The sequence below is a fragment of the Chiloscyllium plagiosum genome, unplaced genomic scaffold (assembly GCF_037043375.1).
Source record: "Chiloscyllium plagiosum isolate Xiang-an unplaced genomic scaffold, Cpla_swu_hap1 HiC_scaffold_36, whole genome shotgun sequence".
NCBI lineage: Eukaryota > Metazoa > Chordata > Chondrichthyes > Orectolobiformes > Hemiscylliidae > Chiloscyllium > Chiloscyllium plagiosum.
The window spans coordinates 19,090,561-19,114,162 of NW_028270174.1; the positions used below are offsets into that span (position 1 = coordinate 19,090,561).

General features: G+C 36.8%; 1 protein-coding gene across 5 annotated transcripts in view; it reads left to right on the top strand.

The window, feature by feature from the left end:
• Positions 1-23,602, top strand: part of hook3 (hook microtubule-tethering protein 3) — an 80,390-nt gene that overhangs the window by 12,842 nt on the left and 43,946 nt on the right. For 4 of the 5 annotated variants that reach the window (XM_043674255.2, XM_087980017.1, XM_087980016.1 and 1 more), the window contains exons 5-10: positions 1,954-2,086; positions 3,872-3,939; positions 5,532-5,594; positions 6,068-6,151; positions 10,936-10,998; positions 23,317-23,480. In XM_043674255.2, coding sequence (XP_043530190.1) covers positions 1,954-2,086; positions 3,872-3,939; positions 5,532-5,594; positions 6,068-6,151; positions 10,936-10,998; positions 23,317-23,480 — 575 coding nt within the window. The remainder of the gene's footprint in view (positions 1-1,953; positions 2,087-3,871; positions 3,940-5,531; positions 5,595-6,067; positions 6,152-10,935; positions 10,999-23,316; positions 23,481-23,602) is intronic. The other variant, XM_043674257.2, reaches the window with a different exon arrangement.

Genomic DNA, 23,602 nt, shown 5'->3' on the forward strand with positions numbered 1-23,602 from the left:
AAATAAATGCTCTATGACCCCTTCAGGCATTGTTGAATACAGCAAAATCTTCCAATAGTCCAATATTGTTTTATATTTCAGATTCTGTAAATTTTAAAAGTATTTCCATGTACACTGTATAGGCCTTTACATGTGTGTTCAGCTGTCAGTTTAAAAATCCATATATGTCTGAAGTTGGTCCACAATTAAGCAGCTTATGTTTTTTTTTTCAAAACTGTTTTCTGGAAAATTAGTTGTACTAAAAATAGAACCACGTAAAATGAAAAAAAGCTAGTAAAGAACAGTGATAGTGAAACCCATGTTCAGCACTATTCATGAAACCTCAGATACTGAGGCAGACTACATATGCAGCAAAGCTGATAAGCGGCAAGTAACATTCGTGCTAACAGGAGACAATCTAACCATACCCCCTGTCATTTGTGGCATTGCCATCTCAGATTCCCCCATTATAAAAGACCTGGGGGTTACCATTGATTAGAAACTGAATTGAATCAGCTACATATAAATATTGTGGCTACAAGAGCAAGTTATAGAATTCTGCAGCGAATAGTTCACTTGCTGTCTCCTCAATTCCTGGCCACCATCTACAAGTCAAATCTGATGAAATGCTTTTCACTGCTAATACCATCCATAAACAGCAGTTCAGTTGATTGGCACTCCATTCACCACCTTCAACATTCATTACATTCACTAATGATACATAGTGGCAATAGTGTATACTATCTACAAGTTGCAGTGCAGTAGCTCACCAAGACTCCTCCAACAATACCTTCCAAACACTTCAACTAGAAGGACAACAGCAGCAGATATACTTGAACAACATGGATTGCAACCTCCCCTCCAAGCCCCACACGATTCTTACTTGGAACTATATCACTGTTCATTCCTTGTTGCTGGGTCACAATCCTGAAATCCTGCTCTGACAGCACTGTGGGTGTCCCTATTCTCCAAGGACTACAGTGGTTCAAGAGGCTCACCATTGCCTTCTCCATGTCAGTTTGGGATAGGCAATAAATGCCAGTCTAGCCAGCAAAGCATACATCTCATGAATTAACATAAAGCAAAATATTGATTTCTCATGGAGATAATCTGAATTACAGACCTTTAGACTTGTATTTCCTTCAGTCCTTAACTAAAGTACACAGTATTGAATTTACGGTCAACGTATTTTCCAATCTTGAGTCAGACTGGTTCTATTTCCAAAGTAGGAATTTATAAAATGTTACATGAATTGACTATCTGCAGATTGTGTGCTTTTTCAGCAAAATAGAATGTATCTGCAAATACAATTTGCCGTCAATTGATGTGACATTTTATAAATTCCTACTTTGGAAATAGAACCAGTCTGATTCAAGATTAGAGTACAGATAGACACTAACCTCACATCTTTAATGCATTGTTTGAGCTGAGATGTCACCTTTTGTTTTAAAACCTTAAGTTTTCTTGGGAATGTGATTTGAAAGAAGTTCAGGGATTTACATGTTAATGAATTGAAACCTGCAGCCCATTCTAAAAGATGAAAGACAACAGCAATCTAGGTTTGGTCAATATATCGTATCAGTTGCATGCATGACACTATGATCTTTTGCTGTAAATTCTGTGTCTTATAACCATGCCCCACTAGTTACCTGATGAAGGAGCAGCGCTCTGAAAGCTAGTACTTCCAAATAAACCTGTTCAGAGATGTTATTACGCACCTCTGGAGCAGAAGTGTCAGACTTCGTGGTTCACGGTTAGGGATACTATCACTATTCCGCAATGACCCCGAGTTCCTGTAGAATCTCTCTCTAGAGTAATCTCTCCAAGGTAAACAATTATACATGCAAAACTGGAGCTGTATTAACATGAATCATATTCTCAGGAATATGTTTGATTGTTGCAGCCCAAGGTATATTACATCCATTCATTTGGTATAAATGACAGTGCTAACTTTTAATTTAATCTGTTTTACAGGTCCTGGGACAACAGATTACTGACTTTCCTTTGCCAGATGTTAATATGATAGGAGAACACTCAGATGCAGCAGAACTTGGACGAATGCTACAGCTCATTCTTGGCTGCGCTGTCAACTGTGAGCAAAAACAAGGTGAACTAGATAGATCTCACTGTGATAGCCTGTTTGCGAGACTTTTCTGTATGCAAAGAAGTCATTGTGGTTATGTACAGTGACAATCAACAAGTACTTCTTGCTGTGAGGTGCTTTGGGATATCTTGCAGACTTGCTGTGTGCTATAACATTCAAGTTAGTTCTTTAAGCAATTTTTGACATATATATTGTTTATGTTAGTTAAGACATCCAGGGCAACTGATGGAAAATATAAAGCTACTGTATGTATATATGTATTAAATGGGATATGGCAAAGAAACCAAAATGTAACAGATGTTATTAAGGCAACACAATAGAAAATAATTCAAGATTTTCTAAGTATGTAAATAATAGAACAAATTATGGAACATAATATATGAAGTACAGGAGGAGGATGTGATTGATTTCTTTGAAACTCTTGTGTCATTTGTAAGATCACAATTCATCTACCACATTTCCACCATACTGCGTTATTTTCATTCCCTTCAGGTCTCAGTATTGAAAAACCTCTCTACCTCATCTTGAATATCTTCAATGATGGACCATCCACAAATTCTCTATGGTAGAAAATCCTAAAGGTTCACAACCCGTTAAGTAAAAATGTTTCTCTTCATTTCAGTCCTAAATAGTTGACTCCTTATTCTGAGCCTGTGACACATGTTCTAGACTTCCCAGCCAGGGGAAAGATTTTCTCATCATTTACCCTGATTTGTCCATGAATAATTTTGTGCTTTACTTGGATTAAGTCTCATTTTCCTGAATGGCAGGAGATGTAACCCATGTCTTGTCCATCTTTCTTCATAGGACACTTTCTTTGTCGCAGGACTTTATTCAGTGAACCTTTGCACTCTCTTTATATATGCTTTCTTACGTAGGGAGAGAAAAAGCACACATACACCTCTTTACTGTTATATTCCAAATTGTTGTTGATTAAGACAAGCATACCATTTGCCCTCCTAATCACTTGTTTGTCCACTCATGTTACCTTTCAGTGATTTGTGTTCAGGACCATGCATGTCTGTATTCATCTCTTTAATTTTTCCTACTAATGTAGATAATTTTGCACTTTAACACATTTTATTCCATCTGTCATGTTCTTGTCCACATATCCAATCTATCTATCCTTTTGCATAATCCTCAAATTTACTTTGCCACTTCTTAGCAAACTTGGATATGTTATACGCAGTCTTCTTATCTAAGTCATTAATATTAAGCTGAGACCCAGGTCTTAATCCATCTGGAGCCTCACTAGTGACAGATGACCAAATTGAAAATGTCATATTTCTACTCATTCTGTCTAATATTTATACTAATTAGCGTACCTTTGACAGGCTAAGTACAACTTTTGAGATTCAACCTAGCACATAGGTTTTTAATCTAGAGAGCAGTGACTTCTTGAGATCCTTGATGTCATTAATTTCTGCATGGTAGAGCAAAAGAGAATCCTGATTATCTTATAAGAGTTGTGTCAATGTTTGTAGTAGGTAGTCTACACAGGTAAAGCTGAAAAATAGGTTATGTACTGCTGTCATTTTTTGTCACGAAAGTATTATTTATCATTGAAAGTTACTGATTCCTCATTTAAAATCATTAAAAAAATTCAAAAAGCATACTTCTCTTTTCATGGATGAATTGTTTCTTCAATACGTTTCAAAAGGTCTTTGCATGATCGAGATCTAACCCCTTCTACGAAACTCCAATTCCTGGTCTTTACGCATATTGTAAAATGCTTCCTTATTTGTACTCCAGATAAGTAGTAACATCTCACCTTAATTTATTTTTCAGAACAAATACAAACTATCATGATGATGGAAGAGTCTGTTCAGCATGTTGTCATGGCAGCCATTCAAGAGGTAGGTTGAATGTGCATATTCCTTGCTTCTAAGTTACCATTGGGTACTTCATTTTGCCAAGCTCCACAGTTTTTTTTTCCCAACTGTATTGCTACTTATCAAATAGTAAGGGAAGCAACTGTCGAGTAGTATAATCATCTGACTATTAATCGAGAGACCCAGGTAATGTTCTGGCAACCCAGATTCGAATCCTGATGGAACTTGATTCAATAAAAATCTAGAATTAAGGATTTAATGACCATGAAACCATTGTTTGCTGGAAAAAGGCTACCTAGTTCACTAATTTCCTTTCGAGAAGGAGACTGCTCTCCCTACATGGTCTAGTCTACATGTGACTGCAGACCAGCAGGAGAAAGTTGATTCTTAATTGCCTTCTGGGCACTTAGGGATGGACAATAAGTGCTGGCTTAGCCAGTGATGCCCACATCCCTGGAATAAAATTAAAAAGATATTGAATTAAATTAGTGGGTTTCTATAACATAATGCTGGCAGCTGCTCTTTTAATTATTAAAAAAAAAGCTGTAATTGGCTTTATTTTCCCTCTGTAAATCAAATCATGAATTCGCAAAATTTGTTCTTTTCTGAGCAGTTGAATTTAAATACGTTGTATTATTTAATTAAATCTTTACCCAAAGGCTGACGCCTGTTTGTGCTCATACACCAGAAGATGCACTTTAAATATTGATTTGATAGGCTGTGACTAAGAAAGTTCAATCCTAATTGTCAATAATATTCTTTGACATTATCTTGCTTGTTTTACACTGCCATCATTGCCACCCCCTTCAAAAAACCTATCATAGAAACAAAAGTTGTTAACATTTGTGTTGAGAACTAACTATAAATATTTAAATAAGAGAAAATACAATCTATACAGATTCATAATGGTTAATCTTAGTGAAAATATTGCACATTTTGGTTAATCAACGAACCATGTTTAAAAAGAAGCATCATTGTTTTTATTTAAGTAAAACTTATAATTTGCAAAGTAAGTTTTCGTAAGACAAAGAAATCAAATGATTAGGAAGGGTTTGGAGGGATATGGAAGAATCATCCCTATGACTGGAGAATATTATCTGTCCCTATTCTGGGAAATACTTATTCTTTAGTCAATATCTCTTTGAAATAAAACCTTAGCTTGTAATTTGTCACGGCTGTTTTGGAAATTTTCCTTGTGTAAATTAGCTGCCACGTTTCCCCACTATAGCAATAACACACAAAAATTACTTCAAGCTATGATGTGATTTTTGCATGTTGCGAAAACAGCAGTTTGTAATAAGTGCATTGTCAATGTATTGTCTCTTGGCCATTTTTAAAAATAATAAAGCAAACAATATTGATATTTTTAAACCAGTTATACTTTTCAAGCTGTCTTGTTCAAATGTTACCCAGTAATATGGTGGAACAGAGAAGTGTTTGATCGCGAATATTAATTTCTTTGTTTCGTAGTGACTTGAGTTTTCTGTTTGTGTTTTCTTGTTTTATGTTCATTTTCTAATTTAATAGCATGTCTATGCCTGCTATTTCGGGCTTCCTTTTTCCACCTGCACTTGATTGATCAACGTAATACAGATTAATTTGGTCTGTTTTTGCAGCTTATGAGTAAAGAAACTCCAGCATCAGTTGGGAACGATGCTTATCTGGATCTTGATCGCCAGGTAGGAGCCTAGTCAAATAAGTAGTCAATTCAACACCCGTTGAGTGTGTTTTGCAGCAAACCCCATCATAAGCACACTTTTGGTCACTATTGGCAGAAGAATGTACTCATGGTGCCATAGTTGAATATTTTCTTTGCACCCAGAGAGTGCTGGGGATGTAGAACTGGCTTCCTCAATGTATTATAAAAAAATTGATTTAGATATGCACAAGAGTTGAAAGTTGGGATTAAATTGGGTAACTCTGTTTCAACTGGTAAGGTTATAGTGGGCTGAATAGTTTCCTCTATGTCAGAAACTTTCCAATTCTGCAACAAGGTTAAGGCTAAAAAGTTGGAAACTTGTGTATGACAAAGTTATAAGCGGGAGGTTTATGATATTTTTAGACATAAAAAAAATCATCCGCATGCATGAGCTATCAATCTCTGTAACATGGTAATTAAACAAGGCGACTTTTCTTTTGTATTCTTCATTAGTTGAAGAAAACTACTGAAGAGCTAAATGAAGCGTTGGCTGCCAAGGAGGAAATTTCGCAAAGATGCCATGAACTCGACATGCAGGTACACTCGCATCATTCAATTAATTGTCAAATTTGACTTTGTTCCACAGTTAATTTTTTAAATGGATGACATTTGATACCTGTTTTAACACTATCTAGGTAAACCCTCAATTTTCAAGAACTGCAGCTGTTCAAGGTGTCCCACCAAAACCTTTCAGGCTATTTAGGGATGGACAATAAATATGGCTAGCTGGTGTTACCTAAAATCTAAGAACTAAATTAGAAAAGATACTTTAAAGTTACAGTTATAAAGTAGTAAGTGCAATTTCTCATACTGCCATCTGGATTTAACACTGGCAATGAATGGTGTTCCAAACTTGAAAGTAGAGGTTATTGGCAAGTTTCATAATATTTTGCTTTTTTGTGCTCTGAAGGATATACTGAAAGAAATGTTGGTAGTTTTTGTTGGAAGATTATAAAGGAATTAGTTTGGATTTAGCATGAATTTAGTGCTGAAATAGCAAAAATAAGTGGTTAGTTGAGAGTTTTTTCTGATTAGATGAGTGCAGAGTTGCATAAACATTGGCAGAATTAGGATCAAGGCTAAAAACTGATGTGACAAACCAGTGTTCTGAGAATCCCAGATTTGCAAAGTGTTCAGATGAAATATATCTTAAGTATCAGACAGATGCTTGAGCTGAGATCTTGGATTAGCAGGTCATATACCAGAAACTATAAGCTATTAAAACTGTACCAATGATATGCTGGTTTAACAGAGTGATCTTGCGATGTAGTTTATTTTCTGCTTTTACTCAGTGAGAAAAAAGGATCAGAAAATTCTTTCAAAGTTATTTGGGTGTGAATACTTTGTCCCATTGAATGGCTGATACTGGTTTACTTTCTAATATAAAATTAGATACGGGTTTGGAGTAGGAAGATAGATGATGGATGAAACCATCGATGTTGGTGGAACTGAACATGACATTTTGCGAACTGTCTCATTCAATGCACAGAAATAGAAGAATTAATTTTGAGCAACAGAAATTATATTAGTAAAGGTACATAAAATGGGAAGATTCTTAATCCAGTGAAAGAGTGTGATGAAGAGTAGCAATACATGAATCTTTAAATGTGGAAAGGTACAGACTGAAAAAGCTACAAAGGAAAATGATATTCTGGATTTTATGTGTGGGACATTAAATTTCAAATAAAGGAAGCTATTAAATCTATAAAGGTATTAGTTAGGCCATACTTTGTGTGCTGCATACAGTTCTGTGCATCTTATTACAGCAAGGTTGCTTAGCTATAAAAGTCCACTATGAAGGTTAACGGCACATAGAATCAAAATTATGGCAATAAGATTCAAAATTGGTTACCTTTTTAAGTGGGAAGTTAAATTTGGATTTCAGAGGTTTTCAAAGTTTACGAAAAGTGTGGAGAGTTGAGTATTGATTTCAGAAATTGATAAATCAGTTTTGTAGATTAATATTATTATGAACCATGAGGAACATTTAAAAGATTTCTTCCCTTTGGTTTATTTGTAGAATGATTGCTTTATCACAAATAAGTAATGATGTACAGATTACAAGTAGTTTACAAGAGAGTTAAATAGATCTTTGAAGAGGAAGGATATAGCAGGAAACCTGGAGAGGTAAAGAAATTTGGAATTAGTATTGTTAGCATTTCTTCGGTTTTATGAGCCAAATTGATTAATGTGGCAATTTTCATGATTCTCATTTGATGAAATAATACATTATCTGGGTATAGTTGTCATTGTACTTAAATTACAATCTAATTTGCACATACAAAGCTGTGCTCGTATGCAAAGAGTATAACCTACATTGCAGCAGAGTCTGCATTCCAGAGTACAGTACCTTCGAGGCATTAGTTGAGGGCAGATCAGTAACAAAGCAGGGGAACAAGTACGAAACCGAAATTTAGAGTGCACAAGGACAAATCTCCTTATTAGTTTGCACGGTCAATAAAATTCCTGGATTCAGATGTTGTCATCTCATTCTCCAAAAGCATCAAGGGTCATCTTTTGTTACGCTATGGCCTTTGCCAAGCAGTAGACTCGTGAAAGCTAAGTACAGATTGAGCACTGCTTACCTCATTTCTGGCAGTCTGCATCAAAGGAGAAATGTATTTCATTGTTAGATTGGATCTAAAATAGGGTTTATAAAGTAAATAGAAAATAAGATTCCAACATCTCACCAAGTCTTGTTGATCCTTGGAAAGAAGGAGAGACAGAAAAATGCAAAGTTTTTTTGTAGAGTTGTGTATATTTATCTTAACTCAAGAATAAAGTTTGCATTAGTTAGCAAATATCAGTTTTGTAGGAAAACTTAAAATAAACATCAGTGAATAGCTTCCATGGGTTCTGTTTTGTTTCTCCTGCCTTGTCCCTTTTCATTCTTTTGTCGGTTTTCCCCTCCTCTTCATGCCTGAGCTGCATGAGAGTTTGCTGAATGTATTAGTTTGTTTAATGATGTCACAAGTTGCCATTATTTGGCTTCAGCCTACTTCCAGGAGCTTAGCACATTGGATGTCAAGAAAGTACATTTTGGGTACTTATGAACCAATATCACATAATGTTTCACAACTCTATTTGCTTAACGGTGAAATTTTGTTTTCTCCTCTGTATTTTTCACAAAGAATATCTTTGAGTAAAGTCACTGTAGTCTTACTAGACCATATGGCTGCTCTGTCATTAGAGAAAGATGACTGATGGTGGTTTAATTTGAAGATCACCACGCCTCAGGTGAGGGGAGAGGTTGAGAAGGAGAATTCTCCATGGTAGCCTCAGTTGATGTGGGAATTTAATCAAGCAATTGGTGTCATTCTACATCACAAACCAGCCAGCCAGCTAACTAAGCTAAACAGGCCAGCTGTAGAGTAGATAAATACTGAATGAATTAATACTGAAAGGAAATGAATTCAGGACTTTATGGAGTATATTTAAAGTTGCTGAGGGAAATGGAGTAAGAAATTGCAAAATTCCTACAAGCTGTATTTCATCATGTTATTGAAAGTGACTAGGTGCTGGAGTACTGTTGTTTGGTTAAGGTGCTACATGTTTTCAGTGATAAAGCCACAGCTACCCTAGATGGTTAGAGACCATTCACTTTCACATGATGAAAATTTTGAAAATGTTAAGTACCTAGACAATGAGAAAAGTAATTAGAAGCATGTTGTATTATTTTCAGGAAGGAAGACTCTATGCCTGAGAAGGCATGGTGGATAGTAGAAATGTAGTTCATAGTGTACTCAGTTTCAGAAATCTTCTGTACCACAAAATTGGAAGGAGGGGAGCAAGTTTAATCAAACTATTTAAAAAGAAAATTAGAGACTGAGGGCAGATTCTGAATAATTGAGAGGATCCCATGAGATTTTGGGACCACCAGAGTATAGTTTGTGCATTGATGATTTGTATATTGGACTAGAGGGATTGGTATCCAGATTTGCTGAAATTATTAAAAGGTGCAACAAAATAAGTAATTTTCAAGACCAACAGAAGGTGCACAGAGAAATTGGCAAGATGTGGAATGACTAAAAACTCCCAGATGGACTTCAGTCCACAAATGTTAAAAAGGTAACATATTGTTACAGGCATAGAATCTTAAAAAATGAGATGGTATGATGTATCTAAAAACTTTAAACGCTATGCGTCATGGTATTGGAAGGATGTTGAGGCAGAGTATAGCTAGATCACCTAGGATTCTCCTCAAACACAAAATGATTTGGAAAAATAGATAGGAAGTATCTGTTTCCAGTGATGAAAGAGTCTAGGACAAAGTAACAAAATAAAACAAAGATTTAAGACAAAACACTAATTGTTTTTATTTTTTAAAAAGTTGTAGGGTAATGCACTACAAGAATTGTTGATTTGATGTGGAAACCACGAAAGCATTTTTCAGACTGTATCGTAAAATATGCAGAGTTTTAGAGATCCTTTGATAAAGTATCACATTTAAATGGAGCAAATTGGATCGAAAGACTGGTTAGGAAGTGATGAGCCGTTGAGGGCTGTTTTTGAGTAGTTGAGAGGCTTCCACAAGATTTGGCTTTGGAACCATTTGTGTTTCCTGTGTACTCCAGTGAATACAAATACAATAAAGTAATGAGAACAGTGTAAACATATAAATTGAAAGTTTGTGCTCATTTGAATGATTGACATCAATCCTGGGGCCTAACAACCTTTTTATGTCCTGTAACCTCCATGTAATTCAACATATCGGTTTGAAAATTATTGAAAAGTAAATGTGAATGCATTTATTGTGGAGGATTATCTTGGGTCTGATTAATAGTCATGGTGTCCCAACAATTCTTTGACAAATGTATTTTCATATTTAGTTGTTTACTTCTGTTGAGTTTTCATATTATGTAGCAAAATTCAGTATTACTGTAGCCAGTGAAGTAATGTATCTTGTCCCAATATCAAAGTAATCCACATTTTGTTTCAGTAGATCTGTTACTTAATTTAAAAAAAAAGTAATATTATAAATAAGAATAGATTTTGATGTAGACAATAGTGAATAGGTATATGAGCTTTATGCAGTAGATTAATTTGCAAGTTTAGCATACATTTATAATCTAAGCTTCCTTCTTGTATTTCTCCTTTCAACAGCACAACTGCAGATACAATGATGCTTTCTTGTCGAAGTGCATAATGACAAAGGGAGCTTTCACATAACTCTAATTTTCCTTGATTTCAGCAAGGTTTGGATGCTTTGTCCCTAAATCATCTATATGTACAGTTTTACTTGTTTGATCATTTTTCCTCTTTTCTGTGTCTTGTTTGAAATTCAATTTTAACATCCTTCAACTTTTTGCCTTGCTTTGAAGGCATTCCTTTCTCGAGATGTGATTGCTAGACTGAGATTAGAATGCAATGAACTAGAAGAAAGGGTAAATCTATTCTTTATCTTATTGATTTGTAGCATGCAGCTGGAGCAATGTATTAATTCTACCTTTATCGAAGTGCTAACTAATACTGCTTTGGTTGTCTGTGTGTTTGTGTTTTGTCTTTCCCAGAAATGATAGGGTGTGACTTTTAACAATTGATAGCAGTTTAAAAGAATAGCTTCTTAGGATTATCGGCCCCATGTTTGTAATGTTGCAGGGAGGTTGTAAGGTGGTATGGGTAACTCACTAATACCAGGGATGTAGAGGTGCTGCCCATTTCCCACCCAGCAGATAACCAAATTGACAGGTTAGCAAGCAAGAAAACTAATAGAATGAATGTACAGTTAGGAACCCAGGGGATATTGTCCAGCAAATAAAAGTTGGGGAGAGAAGTGGAGATCAGAGCTTCAGGAGGTGGACTATTGCAAGGGAAAGATTGGGACTAGAGAGGGTGCCATTGTGGGAAATTGGCAATTAAAGATGAGGGAGGTCACTGATCATGAGGAGGAAAATAGTGGCCATAGTTGGCAAAAAGGAGGCCTGAAGATTCTGTGAAGGACTGGAAGAAGCATGCCTGCTCCAAAACCAGCATCTTGCATGACATGCAGCTTGCCTTTCTAAAATGGTAATGGCTGTGTATGATGAGTTTGTAAATTGTACCCATTTAAACATTGTGAAAACGCCTCCTTATGACCCTGTGCTGCTTATTGAGAGAAGCTTAATATCAAGGCCCTTGAGTTTAAGTAAAGGAGGCACTTTACTTCACTACACACAGCTTTCTAAATGCTTGGATGTAATCCCAATCCCCAGTTTTCTTTCTACATCAGAAATTAACATATAAATTGAAGATTGTTTGAAGTGGGGCAGAACAATGACAGATGAACCTTAACATGTTAACAAAGTAATGTGCACAGGAAGGAAAATTAAATTGAAAGAATAGTTGACAATAGTATATTGAACTACATGGTTAAAGAAGTGAAATGATGAGGGCAAGAACAACTTGCATTTATATAGCATCTTTAACTAGCAATGAAACATTCCAAGGCATTTTAAAGACATTACCTAACAAAAATTGCCATGGAGCCACAATATTAGACTGATGACCAAAGCATTTGTCGAAAAAGTAGGTTTCAATAGCTGTCTTAAAGTACAGAGAAGAAATTGGGATTTAGGTTTAGGGCTAGGCAACTGAAGTGACAGCTGCCAATTGTGAGTGGTGGGGGTGGTGTAAACTGAGGATGTGCAAGACATCACATTTGAGGGCTACAAGAGGATATAACGATAGGCAGTAATAGAACTATAGGGAAGTTTGATGTCTGGAATGAATATTTTGAACTTAAGGCATTTTTGGACTCAAAGCCAGTGTTGATTAGTGACCTTAGGAGTTTTGGGTGATTGGGACTTCTTGTGAATGAAGCTATGACAGCTGAATTTTGGATGGGCTTAAGTATAGAAATGAGGAAACTGGTTAGAAAAGCTTTAAAAAAATTTGAGCTTGCGGCCCAAAAAAATCATAGATGGGTGTTTCAGCTGGAGATGGGTGCAAGTGCAGTGATGGTCTTTCTGGTGATGAGGTTATTGGATTGGCAACTCAACTCATTGTCACAGTCTGGTTCAGTTTATGGTGGATAGGAGAATAGTTCAGATTGATCATGAGGATCCACAATTTCAGTTATGTGATCGTGACTACAGTAAATGATTTTGCGTGACAAACTAATATACAAGTTGCACAATGGTCTGCGGGACAATATTTGACTCTTCCAGTCATGACGAATTATCCATTGAGCCAAATAAACGTCTTTCCCATCAATTGCTGTTAATTGGACACCACCTTCAAAAGGACCAAGAGTAAAATATTCAGGTCTGCTGATGGAAAGGTAATTCGGAGCATTAGCCTGGAGGAGGCTGCAAAGAGATGCAGTGGTATATAAGTAAATTAGCAATTCAGAGGAGTACACTGTGGGAAGTATGAAATTAACTTCTGTAATGAGAATAGAAAAATGGGATATTTTAAATGTTGATGTTCAGAGAGACATGGGTGTTCAAGGAATGCAGAAAATTAGCATGCAGGTTCAGCAGCTAATTAAGCAGGTAAATAGCTTGTTATTCTTGATTGTGAGTGGGCTTGTGTACCAGAGCTCAGCCTTGCTACAATTACATCAGACTTCAGTGAAATAATTCGTAAATACAGTGTACGGTTTTGTACATCCAAGAAGAATACAAAAATAAAAATACTGCAGAGGCTTGAGAAAGTCAGCAGATCTGGAGCATCTATGGAAAGAGAAACTGAGTTAATGTTTCAAGTCCTGTGACTCTTCAGAAGAGGAGTGACAAAATTATCGATTTTATTCTGTTTAAAAAGTGAGGAAGATGAAGCGGAACAAAGGGCAGGTCACAATGTTTAAGGGTGATTGGAGTTCAGAGGTATCATACTACAAAAAGATGAAGAAAATGGAGAAGAACAAGAGCAGACTCAAAGTCTGTGCTAATAACTGAAAACCTATGAGTTCTGTCTGAAACCAAAACACTTGGAGACACTTTTGCAGGTGTGCTGCAGGGTTAGGGGGGCATGGGAGGAATTGGTATATAACAATGTGGAGGAGAGTTTGTGGTCTGAAGATGCTTTTTAAGTCCATCTTGTGTTCAAATAGTTGCGAAATGCCTAATTGGAAATTAGCTAGCTTGGATTTCTGCAATAAGCCTAGGACAGAAGTATGAGCAAGAGATCAGGGTGTTATAATGCTGTCAACTAGATTGAAGAAAATGCATATAAATCGCTACTTCACTTGGAAAGAGTGTTTGGAGCAAGGGAATTGTGAGGTGGCAGGTGGTAAAGGAGCACATGAATGGGAAAGCGCTGTGGAAGGGTTGGGAAATGAGGTGTTTGGGTTGATGGTGCAGTAGGCCTGGGTGCCTTTGAAATGCTAACAAATGAGGGGAGGTGATGGCCTTGTGGCATTATCGTTAAACTAATAATGCAGTGAACCAAGTAGTAGTATGGGTACCTGGATTCAAAACCTCCCATGGTAGAATTTGAACTCAAAAATTTGGAAGTAAGAGTCAAATGATGACTATTGTGATTTGTAGGGAAAACAAATTGGTTTTCCAATGTCTTTTAGGGAAAGAAACTGCCATCCTTATCTGGCCTACGTTACATGTGACTCCAGATACATAAGATATAGGAGCTGAATTAGGCCATTCAGCCCATGTGATTTGCTATGTGATTGTGGCTGATATGTTTTTCAACCCCATTCTCCTGCCTTTTACTCGTAAACCTTAGAACATAGAACTGTACAGTACAGGCTGTTTAGCCCTCAATGTTGTGCTGGCCTTTTATCCTACTCTTAAGATCAAATTAACCTACATACCCTTCATTATACTAACTTCTATATGCCTTAATCCCCTTACTAATCATGATCCAATCTATCTAACTTAAATACACTCAAATACTTGGTCTCCACACCCCTAATGAGTTCCACAGATTAACCACCCTGTGGCTGAAGAAATTCCTCCTCATCTTCATTCTAAAAGGTCATTCCGTCACTCTGAGGCTGTGCCTTCGTCCTAGTCTCTCCTGATGGAAATGTTTTCACCACATCCATTCTATCCAGAATTGATTATTCTGTAAATTTTAATCAGATTCCCCCCCCTCATCCTTTTAAACTCAATTGAATATAGACCCACAGTCCCCAACTGCTCCTCAAATGACAAGTCCTTCATCCCTGGGATCATTCTTATAAACCTCCTCCAATGTCAGCACATCCTCCTTTAGATATGGGGCCCAGAACTGCTCTCAATATTCTGAATGTGGTCTGACCAGATCCTTATACAGCCTCAGCAGTAAATCTAGCTCTTGCATTTACTTTAAAATGAATGTCAACATTGTATTTGCCTTCCTAACTGCCAACTGAATCTGCAAGTTAACCTTAAGAGTCCAGGCCTGGTGTGGATTTGAGGCTAGGTCCCAGCATAGATTCAGTTGGGAGACAGTTGAGATTTTTTCTTTTTTCCATTTTATAATTTATTCATAAAATTTTCAATGCTGGACTTTTTACTTCGCTATTTCTCTAAGAATAGTAATTGAAGAAGCTATACTGGGGGACCTTTGTAGCTAAGATTGTGCCAGAAGCAGTGATTTGTACAATTTTCACTGTACTCATTTGAGAATCCTGAAATAGGATTCCCAAGACCCTTTGTGTGTCAGGTTTCCAAAGCCTTTCCCCCTTTAGAAAATTGCCTATGCCTGTATTCTTCCTACAAAAGTGAATAACCTTGCACTTTTTTGCCCAATCTGCGAGCCTATCTAAGTCCTTCTACGACCTCACTGCTTCCTCAACACTGCCTGTCCCTCCATCTATCTTTGTCATCTGCAAACTTAGCACAAAGCCCTTATTCGTTTGTCTGGATCATTAATGTACAATGTGAATAGTTGTGGTCCCAACCTGACCCCCTGCAGAACTCTGTAAATCACTGGCTGCTGTTCTGAGAAAGAACCCTTTATCCCTAATCTCTATCAGTCAGTCAGTCAATCCTTTATCCATGCCAGTATTTTGCCCCTAACACCATGGGGTTTTTATCTTAATTAGCAATCTCCTATGCAGCACTTTGTTGAAGGCCTTTGGAAATCCAAATAGATCATTTCAACTTTCTCCCCATTATCTCACGTGCTTGTTACCTCTTCAAAGAATTCTAACAGATTTGTCAAATATGACCTCCCTTTGAGGAAGCCATGCTGACTCAACCCTAATTTACTACACATTTCCAAGTACTCTACAGCCTCATCCTTAATAATTGATTCTAAAATGTTACTAATGACTGGGATCTGGCTAACCGGCCTATGGTTTCCTGTCTTCTGCCTCCCTCCCTTCTTAAAACAGAGGTGTTACATTAGCCATTTTCCAGTCCTCTGGGATCCTCACTGACTCCAGTGGTTCATGAAAGATCACCACTAATGCCTCTACAATCCCCTCAGCTATATCCTTCAGAATTCTGGGGTGTAGTCCATCTGGTCCAGGTGATTTATCCACCTTCAGACCTTGCAGTTTCCCAACATTTTCTTCTTAGTAATATCTACTACACCTATCTCTGCCCCCTGACACTCTTGAAGTTCTGGTATGCTCTGGAGTTTTCCACTGTGAAAGCTGATGTAAAGTACCTGTCAATTCCTCCACTATCTCTTTGTTCCCCTTACTACTACTCTGGCGTCATTTTTCAGTGGTCCAGTGTCCACTCTTGACTGTTTCTCATTTTAAATATCTAAGTAAATTCATTGCAATCTACTTTTATGTTACTAGCTAGTTTATCACTGTGATACCTGCAACATTCATACCTACCAATTTCAATCTGTGCTATAAAGTAATTTCCCTTGTTTTATATACTGCATGAGTTTAAGTACAACACTCAGTCCTGCATTGACTGTCCCCTTTCTCATTGTCATCCCCTTATCTGCTGTGCCTGAAGTTGGATTCTTGACCCTTTGCATACTCCCAGTTTTACTAATTATTCTGGAAACTAAACCTCTGCTGAGATGGAAGGTTTTCCATGATTTTCCATGCACCTGAACCCACCCTCCAAAACAATGTAATTGACCGTACGTACCCTCTGGGCCTTTAGGGATTAGTAATAAATAGTGGCCTAGACAGTGATGCCTGCATCCTGTAAATGAATTTTTAAAAAAGTCACATTTGGAATTGGAAAGGATGATCCCTAGAATATGAAGGCTAGTGAGGTGGAAGGTCAGGACAAGGGCAATCCTCTCCATGGCCCTTGGAGGGAAATGGGTGAGGGCAGATGCAGGAAACGACTTAGACATAGCTGATGGACCTATTGACTATAGTTGGGGAGACCCTCAGCTGAGGAAAAAGACCTGTCAAAAATGACATTGTGTGGAAGATGTGACAAAAATGGAGAAACTGGGAAAATGGAATTGAGCCTTTACAGAAAGGAGACTGAGGCAATGTAGTCGTGGTAGCTATGGGAGCTGGTGGGCTTATAATGAATAATAGCAGACTGCCTTTTCCTGGCAGTCGAAATAGAGAAGTCAAGGAGGGAAAGAGCCAGAGATAGATCAGATGAAGATGAAAGAATTAGAAGCAAAATTGATTAATTTTTCCAGTTCAAAAGAAATACAGGAAGCAGTACCAATATTGCAATTGATATATCAAAATTTGCTGAAGGCTGTCAAAGGGATGGAACCAGGAATGTTCCTCGTGCTCTCAAAAATGGGCACAACTAGGGCCCATATGGTTACCCATAACCATACGTTTTACTTGGACAGATTGAGACAAGTTATGTGAAATTGTTTAAAGTAAAAAAGAGCTCAGCCAGCAGGGGAAGGTGGTGGAAGAAATGAAGGATTGGAGATCCTTTAGGCTGTCATAGTGAGATAGATATAAAGAGGAGGAACATGTCCATAGTGCAGAGGAACAGTTGATGTCAAGAAAACCTACTTTGGAGTACAATGGAGAAAGTTCAATATATTGGTTCCTGGATGACAGAGTCATCATATAATTAGTGGCTGAGTAAATTGGGCCTGGTATTTTGAAGGATGGGGGAACGATCATTTTGAAGAATTCAGATTCTGAAGGGATTGACCGGATAGACATTGGGAGGTTGCTTCCCTTCGACTTGGGAATCTAGAAAATGGACACCATTTCAAAATGATCAATTGTTTAGGATTTATTTGAGGAGAAAAAGCTTCACAAAGTTGCATTTCTTTGGAATTTGCGAGCACAGTTGTTGATGCTCCATCATCGGGTATAATTAAGCCTAAAATTGATTTTTGAACTCCCATGGACTAAAGGGTACTGGGAATGGATGAGAGAATATAGTCAAATAGAATCATAATTGTATCTGGCGGAAGAGCAGGCTTGAGAGGTTATCTGGTTGATTCTTCCACTTTCCCATGTTCCCCCTCAATCATTTCTCAATTAGATTTTTTTTACAGCTAAATACTTTTACTTATCTCTTCAGTAAATTGTTTCACAGTCTCAATGATTTTTTTTTAAACTAGCCAATCTAGGCTTTTCACTCCTAAGGTTCCCCCTCCTGTGCTTTAAAACTTTAATGGATCCCTGTAAATGGTATTTTCCCTGAAAATTAGTTGTACATTCAAATAATATCATTATTTCTCTTTCACTATATGTGCAACTTGTGCCGGGTAGTTTTATTAAGACATAGAGGTATCTTTGACAATAGCAAGCACATCATGGTCAAGTAGGAGAAAGTGAGGACTGTAGATGCTGGAGATCAGAGTTGAGTGTGTAGTGCTGGAAAATCACAGCAGGTCAAGCAGCGTCCGAGGACCAAGAGCATAGCAGGTCAGGCAGCATCTGAGGTGCAGGAAAATCGACATTTCGGGTAAAATCCCTTCATGAAGGGCGTTTGCCCAAAATGTCGATTTTCCTGCTTTTCGGGTGCTGCCTGACCTGCTGTGCTTTTCCAGCACCATTCTAATCTAGACTCATGAAAATGATTCAAGGCTACCAATTATCAGTAGGTAAAAGCTCAGCTCGTCCAGGGACTAGATTAATAAAGTTTGGGGAAGCTATGGACCAGTGACAGTGTAAGTGTTTAAAAGGCTGAGGACTACATTAAGTACTCTGCCAGTGAGAACAGTTTCAGACTTTGAAAGATAAGACTTAACATCGGGATCTCCTTCAGTCTCAGTTACATTGACTCAATTCCTGACGTAGCTTGTACCCTGCTATTACCTACATCCTATTTAAGACTAGGGCCATTTTATTTTCTAATCCATTAACCGATGTGAGCATTGATGACTAGAGGACAGTTAATGGTCAACCACAAAGCTGTGTATCTGGAGTCATGTGTAAGCCGGTCCAGATAAGGATGCCAGCTTCTTTATCTAAAGGATAGTTGTTCAACAATTGATAACAGTCATTATTAGACTCTTAGTTTCAGATTTTTAAAAATTGAATTTACTTTCCAACATCTGTCATGGCAGGATTTGAGTCCAGGTCCACAAAATATTATCTGGTTCTCTGCATTAATAGTCTAGCAATAATGCCATTAGGCCATCAACACCTCTACTCTGTTCACATTCCAAAGGGACTCTACCATCCATTGCACCATCACCTCTAATATCTCATTGTCATTAAAATGCCAAATAGTTTTCCTGCACCACACAAGATCAGATAGACTCTGTAGATCCCTACCAAGAAAGAGAATTGTAGCAACAAATCTTCCAGATGCATCGGAAGCTGTGATGAGGATGTAGTACTCAACAACAATAGTCTCCTTGAAATCTTCATGTGGACCCTTGTTTGAGAGTTCTGTTCTGTATGTCAGTATTCTCTGGTTTCAATATTTTTCAAAGCAAGATCAAGTTTATCACCTTTGACAATGACATCTGTGCTGGAAAATGTTGTTACAGGAAAATGAGTAATATTCTGCCCTAAATTGTGTCTGCACTTGATTCTTAATTTAGAAAACTTTATCTGTTCTGGTGATTTTATTTTATACAAAGTATAGTTCTACTCTCCCTCTTCTACTGATTGAGTGAATACAAAAATCCATTTCCTCATTACCTTGAATGACAAGTTGTTCAATTCTGTCTTGAAAGGTTTTTTTTTAACATTAGCTCTAATTATTCATTAATTTGCTTTATGACTGGGCTGTTTCTTTATTTTGCTATTGGCAACCATACTGTTAACTGTACAGATCCTAACTCCCTCTTTAAAGCTCTGACTTATCTCCTTTAAAATACTCCCTAAAACCTCAACTAAAACCAAAATACTGTGAATGCTTGAAATCTGAAATCAAAACTGGAGAATCGCATCAGGTCTGAAAAGAGCTTTGGAGAGAGAAATATCAGTTCTGAAAGCAGACTCAAAACATTAACTCTGTTTTTCTCTGCACAGACGCTACAAGACCTGCTGAGTTTCTCCAGCACTTTTTTTTTTACTTAAGCTTGATCAAGAGGCAAGTTTTTTGATCACCTTTTCTAATATCTTATTCATTATCTCAATGTCATTTATTTGTCTGATTACACTTGAGTTGTACCTTAGGACAATTTACTGTACCAAAGGTACTATGCAAGTACCAGTTGATGTTGTATGGCATAAGATAGCTGCAGCATGGGACCAGCATAAGGAATCTGAAAGAAAGATGGCAGGAAGTTTAGTAAGGATTTTTTTCAGTTATAGACTTTGGGAAATGTATTTTTTGCTCAGAAGTGCAGGGGACTTAAAAGAAGGACTTGTAAAACAAAAACAATGAAAGACTTAGTTCAAGCAAAGGATTTTTAAAATTTTAGGCTCACTGTGTCATACTGAGTACTATCTACTGTCTCCTTATAAGTAGTCTGTTTGCCTTAACGTTGACATCAACTTTCTTTCAAGTCTGATAACTTGCTATCAATGTAATTCCCTTATGTCTGCATGCTTTAATCATGTGTTCACTTTAAACCCTCTGAAACATCCAGTTGACAGTTAATAGACAAGACATGGCTTGGTTCATGCAATGTTTTAAATGCTTGATACAGTAACTATTCTAGAGTCACTGGCATTTATTGAAAAGATTTATTAATATAAAATGGGTGACACAGGAAAATATTTATGTAAAAATCTAATGGTAAGTGTGAATACATTTAAAATGGAAAATCCCACAAGCAGATGTTTACATAATTTTACTGACAGAATTCAGTAATATAATACATTCCTACTTGTATTTCTCCTCATTTAGAGGATTTGATCTTTTAAAGTAGAGTGTCAGTAATAGTGGAATTCTGGATACACAGTTCCTGATATTTAATCAGTTTATTTTTCATAAAAACGTTGCTTTCATCTTCAAAGAACTTCATAATGGCAACAGGAAAAAGACAATTGTGCAATGCATATTCAACAAGATTAATGTATTATCTGCAGAGCTAGAAATTGATGGATTTGTTTTAATACTATTAGCGAGATGTGGCTACAGAGTGATCCAGGTTGGGAAGTAAAGATTCCAGATACTAGACTGTTAGGCATTTTGAAAAAGGAGGGTAGGAATGTAGCCCTGATATTAAAGACTGAGATAATGGCAGCAGTAAGAAAAACCTTAATTTGGAAAATGATGGCAGACAATTAGTTTGGGAGAGCTAGAGAAAAGGATGGAAAGCACAGGTTGCTGTATTTTGAGCTTCCTCACTGTAATAGCCTGTCTGACAATACAATTAATCAGGAAGTTAGAGATCAATGTAGCTGTGGTAAATCGTAGGGTACTTCAGTTTGCATACAGTCCAGGAAAGCCAAATTTTGTAGAAATACTTTAAAGAATGAGTTAATAGAATGTTGTAAGGTAGTTTTCTAGATCAGATTGTTGAAATAAAACAGGAGGGGAGCAACTTCTTTTAAATCTTAAATTGTGCAATGAAAATTGTAAAGGGACCTTCAGAAAATGGTGATCATAATATAATTTTACAATGTGTTTAAGATGGATTTAAGTTCAAAATTAGAATTATAAAACTGAACATAGCAAATTGCATCATTTTGAGAAATGAGTTGACCAAGATAGATTGGGAATTAAATTACAAGAAACTGTTTTAGCTAATCGGTGATGAAAGCTGAAATAATTCATTAATCATTTTCAATAAAATGTATTTTTTTACAAAAAAAAGGAAAAGTGGTCCAACTGTGGATAATAACCAGTTCAGGACAATATAAGATTAATGGAAGAAGCCTCAGAAATTACAAAACAAAAAGTAGTGCAGCTGATGTGTCCGAATTTTAGAATTTAGCAACTAATAATCAAAAAATTGATGGAGTAGTATACAAGAGAAACTAGGAAGATTGAAAAAGTTGAAATATGTATGCAAATAGAAAGAAATCAGCTAAAGTAAGTAAAGGTTTTTTTTACAAGCAGAAACAGGAGATATTATAAGAAGCATAAAATAGAAATAAAATCAAACAAATACTTTCAAAAAATTCTGCAAATAGTGGAGTCCAGCAAAAATACTAATTTGGAGTTATCTTTCATAAATAGAGGGGGTTGAAGGAATTTAGTTTCAACACAACCCCCAGGGCATTTAGTTCTGGAGAGCATTCATAGCAGACTTAACAAGTTAACTCTGATTCTCTATTAACAGTTGCTGCTGGACCTGCTGAGTCTCTCCACATTCCTTTTGTTTGTCTTAAGTTTTTTCAGTTCAATACTGAAACCATAGTTGTTGATCGTGGTCAAGTTATGACAAAAGGCCAGAATTAGAGCAATACATAGTTCTGATAGTTGTAGGGTAATGAGGTAGGGAGAGTTGAGGTCAAGGAGGGAACTGAACATATCATGCCATTGTGATAAGAACAGGGGAAGGTTGGGTAGTGTTACAAACTTGAGATATCTCCCTATATAAAAACAAGCTTAATAGACACCTGGAAAGCAACGTTCAGTTTCTTTAAACAAAATACTTATAATTTAATGCTGGATTGCTAAAGACAAATGTGTGGAGTGACAGAAATTTTTATGGGATATTACTTGAAGTAATATTGCATATTTGGTGAGAGATTACGGTATTAATTGCTATTAATCAAGTTAGCTCCTGAATGATGTGGGAGGAAAGCCTTTGGAGAGAACAACAGGGAGACAGGTTATTGACTGGGTGCATAAGAGTAAGGGTGGGAGAGAGAGTGAAAGAAGCTCTTAGTACACTAAGATTTGCCTGGATTATATAGAAAAGATATTTCAGATTGTCAATATATTTAAAAGTATTGTGCTAAAATTGAAAGCTTTTGTGTCTGGAATTAAAACTGAAGCAGAGAAAACTCACCTCCCCTTGTAACAAAATGTCTGCTACAGCAGACTTAGATGGCAAAATTACTCAGGAACCAGCTAGGTTATGGCAGTACAGGCAGACTTGTACTTATCGTGTTAATAAAGGGTTTTGAATAGAGAACTGGAAGCACTATGAATTGGAAAATGCTAAGAGTGCCAATTTTTATCACTGGCAGTTTTAAATGTGACGGGACTGTGATCACAATTCGCCTCAAAATACTTCATTGCAGACAGGTGACTTGCCAGAAATTCCTCCAACCACCTTGGCCTTAAATTCAGGACTTCCCTTTGAAACTCTTTGTTCCTCCTTTATGAAGCACCTTAACGAAACATTTAGTTCCCAGTGCTAATTCCATATTTTTTGGGGTTTTGTATTAATATGCTCCTGAGAGAAGTTTCAGGATTTTTTAAATATATTAAAGACTATACAAGTGCAAGTTGTTATTGACATATTGATTTTAATTATTGTGATGTATTTTAGAAGGAAATACATAATGGACATTAGATTTTCTGTATAGTATTTATCAAAGAATAACTTTTTTCTATTAATTCATACAGGTTGCAGCTCTACAAGAAGAAAAAGGCAGTTTACTAGTGGAAAATCAAGCTCTTATGGAGCGCCTCAACCAATCTGATTCTATTGAAGATCCAAACAGCCCAGCAGGACGTAGACACCTTCAACTACAAACTCAGTTGGAACAACTACAAGAAGAGACCTTTAGGTATTAATAACAAAATTACTTCATTTTCAAAATATGAAGTGTTGAGCTCCTTTCTCAATGATCCCAGGGTCCTCACTGTCATGAAATCAGTGTTGCTCACAATACTCCTGAATATGCTAGCC